The following is a 17,930-nucleotide window of genomic DNA, read 5'->3' as shown; positions in this document are numbered from 1 at the left end:
GGGGTCCCAGCCTCCTTCGGGCATCCCCCTGCTCCGGCGTGGGCTCCTCCCCGGGCTGCAGGTGGAGATCTGCTCCCCCGTGGACCTCCCTGGGCTGCAGGGGGACAGCCTGCCTCACCGTGGTCTTCCCCTCGGGCTGCCGGGGAATCTCTGCTCCGGCGCCTGGAGCATCTCCTCCCCTCCTTCTGCACTCACCTGGGGCTCTGCGGGGCTGGGGTTCTCAGAGGTTCTCACTCCTCTCTCCAGCTGCAGTTTCTGTGTCCCAGCAACTTTTTTTCCCCCTTCTTAACTATGTTCTCCCAGAGGCACTAACCCCTGTCACTGATGGACGCAGCCTTGGCCAGCGGCGGGCCCGTCTCTGAGCCGGCTGGCATTGGCTCCGTGGGACATAGGGGAAGCTTCTAGCAGCTTCTTACAGAAGCCACCCCTGTAGCCCCCCTGCTACCAAAACCTTGCCACGCAAACCCAATACAGGAATGCAAAACACACTCAAAAGTTGATGGCTGGAATGTGATTTTTTTTTTTTTTTTTCTTTCTTTCTGTTGCTTTGTGTATCTACATACATTTAGTACTGTGTTTGCCCCGAGAATTTTTCTTACCTATTTTTCTTTTCTCTCTCCTTTTCCATTGTATTTCTTTAGCTTATCTTCTCTCACCTCCCTCCTGCCTAACTCCTTATATACTTTTTCTGTAGCGTGCTATTTCTTAATTTGTTTTACCTTTCTAGATAAAACAGAGTAATTCAAGCTGGATTTGTATGCACTCGTGTTGGTCTGCAACATGTGTAAATAACTGATGAGTACATAAGCATTCATATTGTCAACAGCAATATATATTTTAGGTATATTGAACCTTACATTGTAAATACTCAACAAAGGAAAAAACCATGTGAATTTAGTCAACAGCCATTGCATTGTGTTGAGAATACACTAAATGATAGCACCCAGCAGTGGGGGCCTGGGCATGAGACCCAGCCGATGAGGAGGCTGACGTTTATTTATCAATGAGTAGTTAAGCTGTTTACAGAATGCCTTTACATTTTGTTTTACATCCAAATGATATGAGGGATTTTTCACATGAATCTGTGATGGTCCTAAACTAAAATAGAACTTTTCAGAATTATGATTCAGTTAAGAAGAGGCTGAGAGACTAGCATTCTTTAGTGATGAATGTGTATGCTTTAGATAAAGTAACTGAAAACTATTGATTAAGACACAGTTATTCTTTAACGGCCAAGCACAATTGTAAGGCAGATTAGCCTTTGTTTGGATCAATGAAATTGTTGCTGCAGTTCCCAACTATATTTGCTAAAAAGAGAGAATACACATGGCTCAGGTTTCAGAGCTAGATGGTTTATTTAAACTCACAAAATTACTTATTTTAGCAGATACTCCATGAGGTTCGGGCTACATATAGCAGTAATATAATGTCTAGAAACTCTTCTCAGTCAGGCAGTATATGAAACACAGAACAAAAAGATGATCTTTGCACCAAAGAAAACACATTCTAAGGCTAAAAGGGAACATATGAATAAATATGGGGAGAACAAGGAAATAATAAAAGAATACTCATCAAAAGATACGGGCCAGGGCCCCATCATAAAACCCTAACAGATATAGTCAGGATTTTAACATACATCATGGGAAGGGAGTGTTTCAAGGGAGGATCTGAAAGAAAACAATGAAATGGTTTTGTAAATGTGTTTAGATAATTCCAAGTATAAGGAGCAGCATGAGAGCAAGCACAGAAACACTCGGTGAAAAATCTAATAAAAAGACCACAGAAACTGGCATCGCCATTTTGATAACCAGTGAAGAACAAGGAAAGTGAGAAAGCTCTGCTGTGCAGACACCTGCAAGTGTAAATATGTAGCTGGGGAAGGGGACGCAGAGGTGACAGAGGGTGAGGGGAGGTGTCTCTTGATGGCAGCCCAGCGTAGCACTAGATGTGGTACAGTTACACTGCAAACACACTGTGGATGAGTGGGAGTGGTACAAAAACATTTATCACAGCTAAAGAACAGAATATTGTAGAAACCAAAGGATAAGGTAATGCACAATTTGTTAAAATTACGTGCGTTCAAAATAAGATGTGTTTGGACTTGTTACTGTTTTACGAATTTATATTTGCAAATCGTACTGGCGGTATGGTGTGTGCTTTGTAAGTAGGGCCTCCACCCTCAAGAGTTTACATCCTAAATTAGAGACTTGTATAATCGAGCCTGTGTGATCTGATGAGATACATGTCCAGAATCCTTATGTCTGTGCTGAATAGGAATACTTGAGCTAATTATGAGTGGAAGAAGCCTAATTGTAGCAGCACAGAACTCAGCATGGGTCATTTACTTTGGGAAGAAAGCCTGCTTTAAGCAGTTTAATATGCGTACAGCGCTTCAAAGTATTGTCTTCCCTTGCAGTAGACTTAGAACTTGTTCGATACATGAAAGTCTTTCTTTGGTTGTTTCAGTTAACTTGTCAGAAATGAGGAGATGGCAACAAAGACATTTTGAGTAACTCACTCAGCTCTACATTACCTGATACTGAGAAAACCTTCTCTGCATTTCTTATACTCTACACTTCCCTTTGATTCTGCAGAGTATTCTATTATTGGGAGAGTTGTCTCCCAGGCAAAGAAGGAGGGAGTGTTACTATCCAAATCTGCAATGGTTTCTTACGCTGCTCCACACCTTCCCTTAAAATGGCATTTCATCCCACTGGAACTATGTTCAATGAGCTCCATGACAGCTATTTCAAAACTCAGAAAGCTCATCATGATTACCACAGTAATCTTATCAGTGAATGGTCAAAAGGACGGTTTCCCATACTCTGGATTTGTCAGCTTTTAAATTGTCACATCCAAACACGTCCCAGTGGATAATCTCCTCGAGAGGGCACAGGATACAGTATGCCTCAGGTTTCCCAGATCCTACCCTTTGTGTTTTACAATCTCAGATATGTACCATTTATTACTTCATGGATGACTGTTCCGTCAGCAGAAACGAACAGGTACAGCAAACTTTGTGTAAGAAATATTAGGAGGACTTGTACACTTGAGCCACAATACAGTTGTAATGCTTCTACCACTTCATCACAGTTGCACAAGACTCCCAGTATGATTCAATTAAAAAATGCAAGAAACACCAGGGTGACCACAGTCATGTGATTTATTAGGAAAACTAATGAAAAAAGTTCCAAAACCTGAAGCAATATAAACAGCTGGGGGGGGGGGGGGGGGGCAAATTCTTTAAGGCCTTTCATCCCATGCAAACTTTTCAGCTCACAGACTTTGGTTCCACTGCCTGGGGGGCAGCACTCTTCATAGTCTGATTTCTCACTTTCTAAAGCACCCTGAACCCTTCAAAAATCCTAAATATGTTTTTAGTGAGTAACGTATATAAATTCTAAATAACAAAATTAAACAGAACTTGTCCAGGAATAAATTACGCTTACGATACTATGGATTGTATTTTTAGCACAAGTAGAATTCCACTTTGTTGTGCTCCGAAACATAACGACAGTTCTGCTCATTATATTGTTCAGACAAGCAGTCAAAAGCTCTAAAACTCTCCATAGCAGGATGAAGCTGTAAAACACCTTTGTAAATTCCTTGCTATTGACTTCACCACATAACATGTGATGGGATCGGATATCAATTTCCAGGTTTCCAGTAGGGACCAGACAGTGCCCGGGGGTGAGTGCGTGGGTGAAGGCAGAAGGCACAGATGCTGTGGTGAGTGGTGTAGGGGGCCCTGCTCCCTCCTGGCTCTGACAACTGGCCGCGGATTCTATATTCTCTATCTCGTCATCCTAAAGAAGCCCCCAAGTACACTATTTACTCAGTATAGAAAAAGACCAACTAGCTCTAGGAGCAGAGGAACTTATTAAGTCTGGGCTCTGTGGATTTATGTCCTCTTGTAGGCTCTCTTGCAGCTAAAATGGAACATTTATCTCCTAGGGGATTACTCTTTTGTACCTTATCAGCCTTGCCTTCACTGGGCGCACCAGTATGGTCACTTTTCTCTCACTCACTGATTTTTTTTAATTAAACTTCCAGGCATATAATTCCTTTGAGAACCTGTGCCTCTATCCAACTTGATTGCTATTTGTTTTAAAGCTTAAAAATTACTCAAAAGGGTAGGGGTCTCCATGAGGAGATAAAATGGGCCTGGCTTCACTTCTTAAGCTCTTAAAAAAATCAGTTTTTAAATACTTGATATTCTGTAAAGTGAATGGAATAGAGTTTATTTATTTCCTTTGAAGCATAATGTAAAAGATTTTCTTCAAGTCAATGTGAGTATCTTTTAATCTAATTTGATAACCTGAAGAAGGGACTGTGTGCTGAAAGCTTATTCTCTTTTAGCTATAGGAGCTGCTCTATTATACTACTTTATTTCTCCCTTTAGAACTTGCTTCTTGTCTAATTAGAGACCCTGGTGCACTCTCATTAAATCTCTCAAGGAGTATTTCTCCCTGAGGAAGTCCTGAGGCCAGTGAACTAGATTCAGATTTATAATAGGCACATGATTAGATCAAACTAGTGGGAGAATTCAATATGTAACATATGCATGCAAATGTTTATAAATGTATTGATCTGAAATACTACATTTTTAAACACTGAATTGTTGGGTTTAGGAAACTAATGTTCCCATTGTTGCAGACTTTTAAAAGTCTTTTTTGGGACAGAAGATGGTGTTTTATATTAAGCCTAAAATCATCAGACCAGGCAATGACTAGTCTAAATACTTGCTCTCCTCTTAGAAGTGTAGTCTCAACATGACTCAGGATTTAGCCCATGGTAATTACTGTCAGTATTAATAACAGCTTCTGTTGAGAAACCTACCTTTGTTTACCATTTCAGCAAATTCACCTGATGATTTTTTTGTCTTTGAATAATATATGCATGAGACAACAGGGTACGTCTGGGTGCTTTTCTTGCTGCTTCACCCTTCTATAACTTGAAATTCCTGCCTGTTTATTAGTAAGAACTAAATGTAAATTTCTTACATGAATTACTTGGCATAATCATTTTGTCGCAAGAGAAAGGCTCACAAGCTGACCCTTGCCACAACTTTTTCAGAGCGCATAACTGGGAATTTCATTTTGCCAAGGGACTGTTGAGGCACAGAGTGATTAAATGACTTGCCAGCGGTCAAAGATTGTGGTAGACGTAGGGGAAAAAAAAATGCAGCTATCTAAGCAAGCTTCCTAACGACTGGAGCATCCTACCTCTGCAGACATTGCTCAAGAAGGCAGAAATAATTGGGCTGGATTTTCTGGGACTGTATAACCAGTAATTAGATGGTCTGTTCTCTCCTGCTTTTAAAAGAGCAGGCCCTATTAACTTTTCAGCCTCAGTGTTTAAACTGTTTTCATGGTTGATACAGTTCAATTAGTCTTCTAGTTATCAATCCTTCGTTGCTTTAATGGCATTCAGAATACTAATTCACTCCATCAATCAGGAAATCTGAACAGAAATTTCATGTGGATTTTTTTTCTACAAACTGTAGTAATAGGATTAGCAATTTTGTGCCACTTACATCAAATTTAATCAAACCTAAATTTATCAGTAACAAAATTTCAGGTGGCTTCAGTACAGGCAGGACAGGATACATCAAGATCTATAAAAAAATGACCAAGGAGCCAATCCCTCCATTCCTCCCCCCTTTACCCACCACCCCAAAACCAATGGGGATCAGCTCTTCGCTGGACTGATCCCATGCTGACTTCCATCGCTCTGCTCCCGGCTAAGGATAGCAATCCAACAGTGCAGAAACAAAGAAATCGGTATGTGGAAATCTGTAACAAAGAGACATCAGACCTACACCTTACACGCTGCACTGCATCTCAGCGTTGTCTGTGGCTTGATGCGGAGCAGATCTGTTTGTTAAAATCTGTTCAGAGTAACTGGTCCTAGAATGCAATAATATCCAACAAGTATTTCAGATTCATAGGTTCTCTTGTACAGAACTAAGAGTTTAAGGTCTAAAACAACTACTTTTTTACATGAGAAATACGTCCACAGAACATTTATTGCAAAACAACATTTTATCTCTCACTTTTCTTGCTGAACAAACGACTTGACTATTTTACATCTGGACAAAATGATTTGATTTTAAGCACTGCTCACCTATTTTGTTTCCAATTGCTAAAATTCAGAAGCTCAACTCCACCTTTTTCATTATTCAACAGCCACACTTCTGAGCTGAATAACCCCGAGTATACTATCACTAATAAAATCCTGCAGTGTAATACCTCAGAAGCATCTGCAGGTATAACAGTGTAATTTCATATTGTCAAAGTTCTTTATAAATATTTACTTATAAGAGTTCTCCAGAATCTAGTCTTTTCAGATCTAGTCTGTCCAACAAAATATGTTGATTAACGTTCACCAGACTTTGATGCTAGGAATTCTTAAAGTGTTTCGATTTCCTTGAAGATTGTAGAAGTCTCCTTTGATCTGCTGTAGTGTTTTGCAAATGTGGTTAGTCTTTGGAGAGCTTCTGACAAACCTTCTCCTGTGATAGCACAACAGGGTTGTACATACCAATTTCTGTCACTGCAGTATTTCTTCATCTTCAGTCTCCTGGTTATTTCCTCAGCGTTCAAAGCTCCAGGCAAATCCTGCTTGTTCGCTAGCACGACAACTGGTACGCTTTTTATAAATTCATTCTTTAAAATGATTTCAAATTCTTTCTTTGATTCCTCCAGACGTTGCTTATCAGAGCTGTCCACAACATACAGCAGTCCGTCTGTGTTTTCCAGGAAATTGCACCAAACTTTTCTCATTTTCTGTTGTCCTCCAACATCCCAAAACGTCAGTGTAAAATCTTTCTCAGTTTCAATCATATCAACATTAAAACCAACTGTTGGAATTGTTAGAAAAACATCGTTATACTTGAACTTGTACAACAGTGTAGATTTTCCCGCATAATCAAGTCCTAAGATCAGTATGTTAGCTTGCTTGACTTTGGAGTGTTTGGTGCTCTGGAGGCCCATCGGTGCCACGGCGTTCTCTAGTAAGCCTTTAAAGCTGGAATTCCCCCTCTTCCGTGATGCCAATTTTTGTCAGTAAGATGTTTTTCTTCCTCCGTGAGATGAAGCACAAAGGAGAAGGAAAGAAGTGGCTTTGCGCTATGAAGAGTAAGTAAAAGCTCTGTACAAATACATGCTGGCTTTTATCAACTTGATAATACGCAAATGGTACTTATGAGGGTGTACTGTTCAGTGCCAAGCCTGTGGGTGGAACAACTATGAGTAACGTACCAATTGGTCATGAGCACAAAGGTTACAGTCTTCAAACATGTTTGAACAGTGAACCACACTTCCATGATCATTTAAGAACTCTACATTGTAAAATTGTGTGTACCGAACCAGCAGCAGCGCGGTTATGCTCCCTAGTCCTGTGGTCGAGGGAACCGCTAGCTGTCTGCCCTGTTCCAGTGTGCACCCAGAGATAAATCCCTTTATTACTGCATCCGCATCCGTTTTGGAAAAGAAATGAAATATAAACACAGCCAGTGAGGAGGGGAAATCTTAAGGTTTGTCCATGCTTTCCAACCCACAAAATGACAAGGTACCCGATTTATCGGTGCATCTCATCTCCCAGCAACAAACTGATCTCAAGTGGTTTCTAATGTGCGTCTACATGGGCACATGGACTCAACCAAACCAGAACTCCCCTTAAAAATGTGCTCTGCTCTAACTGGCTGCCTTAGACTGCACCAGTTACTCCTCCTGCCCGCTCACGCATGAAGTTGTCTGCTTCCGTGACACTGTCGGAGCTGTAAACTCAGTACGTTACGTTTGTATGAACAAGTTTAACTGCACTCTGCATGGCAGAGACTAAATACAGATCTTATGATCTGGTCGTTACTGAGATTCAGCTGCCTGAAATAAAAAATTTCTGTTCGCTTCATTATGCTCTATTCTGTTGCTGCCCACTGACCCACCATGAAGATTTCCTTCAGGGAAGGAACAAGAAGAGGGGAAGTAACTGAATCTCGATCAAAAGATCATTTTTCTTGCCAGCATTCTAAATAGTAGAATTAAAAACCAGGAGATGGATACAAAATTTAGTTTAATATTATTCAATTCATACTGAGCGTCCATTTTTTTGACAGTAGACCTACGTTGGGCTGGTCCAGCGCATGAGTATTGCAATAGTTATTTGCCCTTATACCCAGAGGCACTAGTATTACTTATTGCCATGTGTCTTTGCTTCAGAAAGTACGTAATCAGCAAAAAGATGTAAAGGTCTTCTGGCCAAATGAGCTGCTGACTGATAGGCTAATCATTTTGATAATTATGACATTGGTTGCTCAGATATTACACATGTTGCATAAAATAAACCTCAGTCTTGACAGACAAGTTCTAATCTGGTTTCTCTTGAAGCTAGAAGGGTTATCCTAGAACTAATTAGGGGCAACAAAAGATGACAGGGACATGATCACTGTTGTACGTTTTTCATATTTAATAACACGTATAGATTATGTGTAGGATTTTTTTCAGAAGGAGGTCGTGATGTATTAAACCAGGGGAGAAAGTGTTTACATTTCTTTATAAATAATGTATATGAATGAATTGAAAGAAGGGGAGAGAGAAAACCACGCAAAACACACTGTTAACACAGTCAAATGAATCATAATTCCCTGCAAAATAGCATGCCATTTTCTTGAAATACGGTTATCTTGATCAAGGGCAAAACCTGCCTTCTGCGCGAGCTGTGACAGAGGGGACGGATGGCCTGCGTCCCTGGGTAGTGCTGTGATTTAGAGATTACTCACAGTTCTCTGCTCTGCGTGCTTGCTCCAACTGTATTTGATATTTATGGTCTCAACTGTTACTTTATTACATCAGACTACCACTTTAAAGAAGTCTTTAAGCAACGTCTGACTTTTTACAAGCTAATTACATTTATTTCCAGGACAGAACAGCTCGCTGCTGAAGGCTCTGTGGTTTGGCAGTTTTTAACCGTACCCGAGTCAAACGCGATTTTGATTTGGAGCAAGATTTTGCCACGCAGAGCCACCTCCAGCGATGCTTTCCTGCGTTACTTCGGAGTTTATATACCAGCAAGGAGATCCAAGCGGAGCGGTGGGACATGGCGCGGTGCAGCCTTCTGCGTGCAGCTTCTCAAACCTGCGTTTGCAACGAAAGGCGAGCATTTGGAGGAATGAGAAACCTACCTCTGATTCGTCCAAAGGTGTATTTGCTTTGCCGGGGTGAGGCTATCTCTCTCCCTTGCGTTGGGTTCGCCCACGAGTTCAGTTTAAAAACCCCAGAGTAATAAACCAAAACCGGGGACAGACGACTTACCATCGATTAATCTGAGCTCAAACTTTGCTCGGTGAACCTTTTGTAAACTCTGTGGGTTTACGTAAACTATCTGGGCTCCCCAGCTGTCCAAGCAGGATGCTCCACCGCGGCTTCACGCCTTCGATAGCGATCCAAAACGCCATCACCGCGGTAATTTAGGGAGGCTCGCGGGTGAATCCTCACCACCACCCGGCTACCGGGAGCAAGAGCGCGAGTTCCGTTTCCAAACGCCCGTCCCCAATTCCCGGGACCCCACCGCCTCCAACCCCCGGCTCCTCCGAGCCCCTGAGGCAGCCGCGGACGCCCTCAGGGGACGGCGCCATGTCGGAGAGGCGGCGGCCCCGCTGACAGACCCGCCGGGGAGGCGGAAGCGGGCGTTTCCCGCCTCCCACCCCGCCGCGAGCGCCGGGGCTGTGAGGAGACGGGCGGGAGGCGGCAGGGCGACCGTTACCGTGAGGGGAACGGCGGGGCGAGGCGGGGGGGTGGGGGGTTATGGCGGCTGCTCAGGAGCCTGAGGGGACGGGGAGGGCGGGAAGGGGGGGACGGGGGGCTGTGAGGCCCGGGGCCCCCCGGGGGAGCGGTGTGGGAAGGGGGAAGGCCTCCTGCGGGAATGGCAGGTATTGTCCTGTCACCGCGGTTCCCTGCTTATTAACGGGGGGGAAAAAAGGGTTAAACGGCCTTAAATGTGTATATGGTTTCAGCGCGGGGGGGGATGACGGGATCTTTGGGGCTGTTCCCTCTTAATTAATTTATGCGTCAGGGACAGTTGCCTAGAACGGATGACTAAGATTGCTTGGGCGATTTGGAAGGTTACTGAAAATAATTTTTAAAGTATAGCTGTGTTAGGTCATCATAGCCCACAATCTTGCAAAAATGCCTCTCGTTCCACTTGGTAGTAAGCTATATATAGAAAATGGGAAGCCAGCAACAGTGATGCATTTCCAAGTTATGTCCACTGGTAGCCTTAAAAAAAAGGGGGGGGGGGGGGGATTTCTATACATCTAACATTATAGATATGGTATTTTTTTAATCTTTAGATTGGACTATCCATCGGTTATTGTAATTATTAGATAATGAATACGAGAATCTGCCACCTTTTTCCCGTCAAGAACAGCTGCACTCAGCAATTACCTAGCTAAAGCAGTGTGAGAAATGTGTCTAAAATTACTGTAGAGCATGCTCAGTACATGTTTCCTTAACATTTGTTTTAAAGTTGATCAGTTTTATCTGTCAGCATAATCTCAGGCTCTATCATGTCATGCCAGCAAGCCGAAACCTTGGAAGCAAATGAGAGTATTTCCCTGACAGGAGCAGTTCTTGACCTGGTATTGCTCCTGTTGCATGTCCCCTGCTGCTGCGGTACAACTGGAAGGTAAAAACAGCCGGTAAATAAAGTCTGGAAGTGGTGGAGAACCTGTCCCAGGCGAGGCTAGAAGGTCTGCGGCTGCACCACCTCTGAGCAAAAGTGCCAGCTCAACTTTCAGACCTTATTTCTTCAACCTCATTGCTTTGGTTTAAGCATTTGAAATAGGAGGAGAAGGGGATTTTCCTGTCGAAGGCTGTGGTTAGCGTTTTCCCTTTGATTTGCCCTTTTTTCTGCCTGTGCTTGAAGTCAGAGTTCTGTGCTTAGTGGAGGATGACTGCCTGTATTTTGAATTCCCAGCGCTGCGGAAATAGCTGTCTCATGTTTTGGGGAGTGTAGTTTCTTTCTGCCCCCTGACCATTATAAAAGCCCTGTTTTGGTGAAGCTCTGCTAGCTTGCAGTTAGCATGTCACCGGAGGAATGTGACCTTAGGGGAGAGAACAGCAGGGTGTGTGAGGACTGGACCTCCTACCTCCTCCAGAGTCATGCAGTAAAACAGTGTTTTACAGTGTTTGTCCTGGATGCCCTGTGGTGCGGGCTTTTCATAAGAATACGGTAGCTTTAAGACTGTATTTTGCACAGTGTGGGCAAAGGACCTGAACTGATGATTTATTTTTCCAGATTTTTTGTTATGTAGCAGATCAGGCATTGGTCTCCGATTCCGTTGTTCAAAATGTTATGTAATCAGGCTTATCTGCCCATAAAGAATCAAAATCCTTATAATCAGATATTTTTTTTCCATTAGGTAGTCAAGAACAGATCAAACTTTGGTATGCTTTTACTTTAAATTGATATTCAAACCCTGAGAAATGTTCTTTATAGCAAATCAAATACATAAGCACTGATACATAACTGTTGTGGTTTAACCCCAGCCAGCAACTAAGCACCAGGCAGCCGCTCACTCACTTCCCCCCACACCCAGTGGGCTGGGCGAGAGAATCAGGGAAGAAGAAGTGAAAACTCATGGGTTGAGATAAGAACAGTTTAATAGAAAAGATGAAACTAATAACGATAATGACAACACTAATACAATGACAATAGTAATAATGAAAGGATTGGAACATACAAGTGATGCGCAGTGCAATTGCTCACCACCCGCTGACCGATGCCCAGTTCGTCCCTGAGCGGCGATCCCCCCAGCCCATTCCCCCCAGTTTATATACTGGGCATGACTTAACATGGTATGGAATACCCCTTTGGCCAGTTTGGGTCAGCTGCCCTGGCTGTGTCCCCTCCCAACTTCTTAAGTCCCTCCAGCCTTCTCACTGGCTGGGCATCAGAGGCTGAGAGAAAAATCCTTGACTTAGTACAAATGCTACTTAGCAACAACTGAAAACATCAGTGTGTTATCAACATTCTTCTCATACCAAACTCAAAACCACAGCACTGTACCAGCTACTAGGAAGATGGTTAACTCTATCCCAGCTGAACCAGGACAGTAACTTAGGTTATTTTCTTCCAGTATGTATGTTTCATACTGTTCACTGAAAGTCAGGTTGGTATATATATATATATATATATATATATATAAAGAGAGAATTTCCTCTGCACTTGCCAAACTTTTATTCTGTTTTACTTGCATGTGTTTAATCCTTGTGGAGAAAAAGAAGTGAATCAACATAAAACTTCTGAGGTTCTGTGTTTTTATAAGCTAGGAGATTGGTCGTGTTAGGAAGTTCTGAATAAAACTCACTTGTTCATCTGCAGTTATGTGAGGTACCTTTAATGAAGGATTGACTCCTGTTAGCCACCTAGTATTTCTGGAGTAACGCAGCTTTGAAAGGAATCAGTCTAAAATTCTTCTATTTAGATAGCTATTTGTATAAAATTGCTTTAATACATTTTAAGTGACGTGCTAGGGATTGTCGTTCAAATGTGCTCCCAATGCTTCCTTTAAAGGATCATTAATTTCAAGTCAGACCATACACAGCAATACAAGGCAGGTGGGCTCTGGCAAATCAAATTCACCTAAATTCTAGCGTGCTATGTTGGGCTTTGGATTTATTTCTTTTTTAATATAAAACACTTACAAGCCTTGCGGTGATCTTTTTGAATATAAGTTAAATAGTAATTGTGCTGTGAAATTGAACCTTCCATCATCCTTGCTGTGTCTTTGTGGATACTTACAGTGCAGGGTAAATATTAGTACTGCAAACATTAGAAACCATTCGGAACTCCCACAGTAAGACATTGTAATTATTTTGGCTTAAAGCTATCTCATGTATGTTCACAGTGTATGTACTTTTAAAGAAATATAGTAAAGGTAAGCACTGCTAAGTGGAGGGTACAGGACTGAGATTCTGTTTTTAAATTTTGTTTTGGAAAGACGTATTGATTTGAATATCTAGTCCTGACACTATAGTAATGTCTTCAGCATGGACTCCGTGGGGTTTGTAAGTACCTGCCCGTGTGGATTGGACTCCAGACCAAGATGTGTGTCTCTAGCCGAAAAATGGCTTTGGTTCGTCTCCCTCTCTCGTGCTGATACTGCTGTTTTCGGTTTGTGTAGCAGGCCTCATGGAGCTGAGCGAATCTGTCGCGTTTTCGTGCACTAGCAGATGGGAGTAGGGTTCTTCATGAAAATAATGCAGATGGGATCCCTTCTTCTTTAAAACTTAAATAGATGGAAGTAGCAGGAGGATTTTGTAGTGTCTTGTCTGTTTCAGTGGAAAATATTCAAAGAATTTACAAAACTGAAGATTTGAACCTCATCTGCTGCTCCCATTACATCAACTGTAAAGCTACTATGACAAAGTTGGTTCCAATGCCCCTTTATTAAATCGCTTGATTTAATAAGCACATATTAGAAAAGAAATGATTGCTGTATAGTGTTGCGTGTTGTGGGAGCTGCCATTTCTTTGGGCGGCTTAAGAGCTTAGTCGGCATGTTGAGATCAGTTTGTGTTTGCATGTCTGCAGCTCTGACCTCGGTCGTAAGGAAGTTGATTTTTTCCTTCTCCCCCCATCACCTATTCAGTCAATTCAGAACAAGTAGCTGCTCAACCCTTAAATGAGGCATGAAATATTTGCTTGTACTTATCTTTTTACCTGCTTTCTTGGCTGATTCACTCCAGCTGATAAAAACAAGTAGCACTTCCTTTCCTTAAAATAAATTGCAAATTTTTGAAGCCTCTGAACATCACTTTGCTGAGCACTTTGTAGCCATTAGATTTTGTGCACGGTATTCCTTCCTCGAGAATTAATTGAGTGGAAGATGTTGTGCGGAGATCTCTGGGATCACAGTGCTTGACGTGTTTGCGGATATCAGGTCTACGTAGGGGAAATTTCCAAGGCGAAAGCTATGAGGTTTCGATCCATGCCATGCCCAACAGCAGCTCAGTGTTCTGCTCGTACTCATTTCTGGGGTACAGCAGTGATTCACGGTGTGCAGGATGCTGTCTGTAACAGCTGGACCAATAAGTCTTGGAGCTGTCTTCATTGTATTACAGCACACTTTGAACCGACACTTCAGACAAGATCAGAAAAAGATGATATTTGAATAATAGCATTCTGAATACTACTTTTTCATTTCTTTTTCAGCAAAAAACACACGTCAGGACTTGTGGTGCAGATTTTGAAGGCGACTGATGCACTTCTGCAAATTAATTATTGCCCAGTTCCAGTTAGGGTCATGTATATGAGACCATTAAAATGGATTTTTCTGTTTCTCCTTGCATTTTCTGTCATAACAATGTGGTATGTGACTTTTTCTTCCAACACTGTCATTGAGCGTACAAACCTCCTGTATTTCTATGAATATGAACCGGTTTACAAGCAACACTACCTCTTCACGCTGCGAGAGCGCTTGAAATGCAAAGACATAAATCCATTTCTAGTCATCTTGGTGTCTTCAAGACCCAAGGATGTGAAGTCAAGGCAGGCCATCAGGATAACGTGGGGATCTCAAAACTTCTGGTGGGAACACCAAGTTCTAACCCTGTTCTTACTAGGTGAGGACACTCAAAGAGAAGACGATGCTGCAGCACTGTCGGTAGAAGATGAAAGCATCCTCTATGGTGACATAATTCGCCAAGATTTCATGGACACTTACGACAATCTCACCTTGAAAACGATCATGGCGTTTAGGTGGGTCGCTGAGTTCTGTTCAAATGCTAGGTTCCTCATGAAGACCGATGCTGATGTCTTCATCAACACTGCTAACTTGGTAAAATTTCTTCTGAAGCTAAATTCCTCAGAAAATATTTTTACTGGTTATCCCCTTATAGATAACTTCGCCTACAGAGGCTTTTACAAAAAAACATACATCTCTTATGATGAATATCCGTTCAAGTTGTATCCTCCATATTGCAGTGGGATGGGTTATATATTGGATGGAAAACTGGCTCTGAGGATTTATGAACTGATGAGTCATATTAAACCTATTAAATTTGAGGATGTTTATGTTGGAATTTGCTTAAATATACTTAAGGTGAACATCAGTATTCCAGAAGATAAACAACAGTTCTTTCTTTATAAAATAAATTTTGATATCTGTAAGTATAGACATTTGATTGCTGTACATGGCATTACATCAAGTGAAATAATCAGGTTTTGGCAGGATTTGTCTTCAAACACGTCAGTTACTTGCCTTTGATTCTGTATTAATATATAAACTAAAACCTACTTGGTGTAAAAACGTTTAAAGTCCGGGGCAACACAAACCAAAACCACAGCTGTAGAGATGACTTCGACTGAAGGAGGGCTGCGCTGCTGGGGCAAAACTGCAACGGCAGCATTTCTCTGGGACATTCTAATATTCTTACATAAAAATACTGGGAACTCACAAAGCACTTTTCCACGTCTGTATCCTACGCATGCAGGATACTTTGGAATGCACTATCCTGTCTTCCTCTGACACTTCTCCACGTGGTCTGCTGTAACGACAGGATTTCTACCAGAATCTTCTGGAATGTATGAAATGTCACCACGAATAAAGTTTATGCCAAGAAACGAGCTCTGAAGATGTTTCCCAAATTCCTACGTGGATTTTTAGAACTGTTTTTGCAACCGCATCATCCTTTGCCACTCTCCAGTATTTGTTCTCTGCCCAGCATGAAGCTTAGAACGACCTTCTTTTGATATATCACCTCTGAAATCCCTCTGAGAGTGTTACACCTTCTTATTTAAACACACCACCTCTGTACCGGTTCCGAGAGTGTTACAGGCCTGTGGATCTTGGGGGGTCTGCAGAAGCTGATGGGAAATTCTGAAAACAGGATGCACTTTGTGCGTGTATACGTATATATGTATAAAATAGAATTGCTTTGGTGTCTTTGATAATGTTCACAGACTACTAGAGGGCTAGATGCAGTAGCGTTCATGTGCAGTTCAGTTACTAGACGTCTCCGATACATTGGGATAATCAAAACCCATGTGTGTACACACATAGCTCTGTGTACCGATGCATCCCGAGAGTTCTGGAACCACGCAGGGAAGATTAAATCGGATGCATTTATATTGTGACTTCATTTCTAAAATAGTTCTCTTTCTTCAAATTTTAAAATGAACAAAGTAAGAAATTCTAAGATTCATGTTTCTTAAAGAAGACAAACTCTAGTATATCTGTAAAGACGGGTATTTAATCACTTTATTCATATCAGCAAGGCCAAGTTTTCAGTAGTTTACACTGCTAATAGACAACAATACAGAATTTGCAGTTGCATTAACATAATTATTCTTGACACATCCACTACACAGTGAAGATACTATAGTTACATCCTGTACATCTAGAATGACAGAGCACTGCCACCTTATTTGTACTACAGCTAAGATGTTATGACGTATTTACATTTGGCTGTCTTTCAGGTAGTCTCTTAGAGACAAATTAGAAGAGGCGCGGAAACCTCTAGTACCAAGTTTGAGGTTTCACCAGGTTTTTTGTTACATTGTGATTATGGTCAGTATTGAATTTTGCTATCTTTTCAACAACTGCACATGTTTTTTTGATGGAATTATAGGACGTGTTATTTTCTTAGATATAAAAATGAGGTCTTGGGGACAATACTCTCTAGACAAGTATTTCAGATGTCAGTGTTCTAAGAATGTATGTTAAGAAGGTCAAAGTTTTTCAAAAATAGATTTTTTTTTTGTTAAACTAAATAGCTAAAGATACAGTATTGCATAACTGAGGGAAGAACACTATTGTATTTCTAGAAACAGATGTAAAACTACAGCTGTTCCTATGGTTTTAGGATCTGTTATTTGATTGTTGTACTGTGGTCAGATCCTGAGAGCTCTGTGAGAAATGTTTAACTTGTTCTTTGATTGTTTATACATCTTAAAAAAAACCCGTCCAATTTTTTTTTTTTATAAGCCTGCCATGTTAAATGTTTAGAAATGAATTATTTGTCACAAGAACACTTATACTACAGCACGGTTTGTATTGCTTTTTCAAAAAAAATGTAATTATGAAAGACTACGCAATCTTCAGAAACTGGATAGATAAAGCAGACAGTGCTCCTCTTGAGAGAGTAAGAAACAAGTATCACAGAGAAATGGCTGTGCAGGACTGCAATAAAAACAAAATTGTCACCAAGCAGGGTATTTTTTATATTTGTGCCCCAGAATGATAACACTGATCATAGATTACAAGGCTTTTGCTTTCACAAATGGAGGTTTATACACAGTGATTTGTTGATGCCGCCTGAAATTGTAACCTAAAGTGACATCAGTTCTTCAAGAAATTTACATTGTAAAATACTTCTGCTCCTGTTGTGTTTGTTGGGTTTTTTTAACACACGCCCCCCCCCCCCCTCCCATTTCCAAATCTGGTTTGTATTTGAGTCTGACCTTGTTATTGCTTAAAAGACCATAAAAATTCATAATGAAGCTAATGTTTCTGCTTAAAGCAAGTATCAGGAAAGGTTCTAGTGTGAGCAGCCATGCAAGAGGTAAAAAAAGCTTAAGACTGTCAACTAATATAAGCATGTCAGTCAGCGGTGGGCCCAAATTTTACTGCATCTGCCTACAATCTTGTACTAAAACCAAAGTCTAAACCACAGGCTAAGATTTCTTCCAAATCCTAAGATTCTTTTTCTTGTGCAGGCAAGTGGTTCAGGAAGCTGTATTAAATCAGAATTCCAAGCACTTGTGATTTTGATGTGAAAATTGTGGGGCCTTCTGACTTGAAAAGCCTAACAATAATCCGTTGGTCAAAGATAGCAAAGGGGGTTTACAATGTGAAATTTCAAGCCTGTGTTGCCTGTATGTTATTTCAGAAGAGTTAAAAACGTCAAAATGCTTACATGTTTTGTG

At 41.3% G+C, this 17,930-nt stretch overlaps 2 protein-coding genes across 3 annotated transcripts; one reads left to right on the top strand and one right to left on the bottom strand.

Moving 5' to 3' along the window:
- Positions 1 to 5,732: 5,732 nt before the first annotated feature.
- ARL14 (ADP ribosylation factor like GTPase 14) lies at positions 5,733 to 7,667 on the bottom strand. The gene has a single exon (XM_049802742.1). It carries the CDS (start codon positions 6,993 to 6,995, stop codon positions 6,411 to 6,413), a length of 585 nt encoding a protein of 194 aa, XP_049658699.1. The 5' UTR covers positions 6,996 to 7,667; the 3' UTR covers positions 5,733 to 6,410.
- A 2,050-nt stretch (positions 7,668 to 9,717) lies between these two features.
- Positions 9,718 to 17,420, top strand: B3GALNT1 (beta-1,3-N-acetylgalactosaminyltransferase 1 (globoside blood group)). 2 transcript variants are annotated; one of them, XM_049801880.1, is made up of 2 exons: positions 9,718 to 9,766; positions 14,217 to 17,420. In XM_049801880.1, exon 2 carries the CDS (start codon positions 14,308 to 14,310, stop codon positions 15,268 to 15,270), a length of 963 nt encoding a protein of 320 aa, XP_049657837.1. In that variant the 5' UTR covers positions 9,718 to 9,766; positions 14,217 to 14,307; the 3' UTR covers positions 15,271 to 17,420. The 2 variants fall into 2 exon arrangements, with proteins under 2 accessions (XP_049657837.1, XP_049657836.1); XM_049801879.1 differs by lacking the exon at positions 9,718 to 9,766 and adding an exon at positions 9,976 to 13,431.
- Positions 17,421 to 17,930: the final 510 nt, after the last annotated feature.

The sequence above is a fragment of the Accipiter gentilis genome, chromosome 6, assembly GCF_929443795.1.
Source record: "Accipiter gentilis chromosome 6, bAccGen1.1, whole genome shotgun sequence".
Classification (NCBI taxonomy): Eukaryota; Metazoa; Chordata; class Aves; order Accipitriformes; family Accipitridae; genus Astur; species Astur gentilis.
The sequence above is the reverse complement of the archived record's forward strand: the minus strand, read 5'-3'. Positions and strand labels throughout refer to the sequence as shown.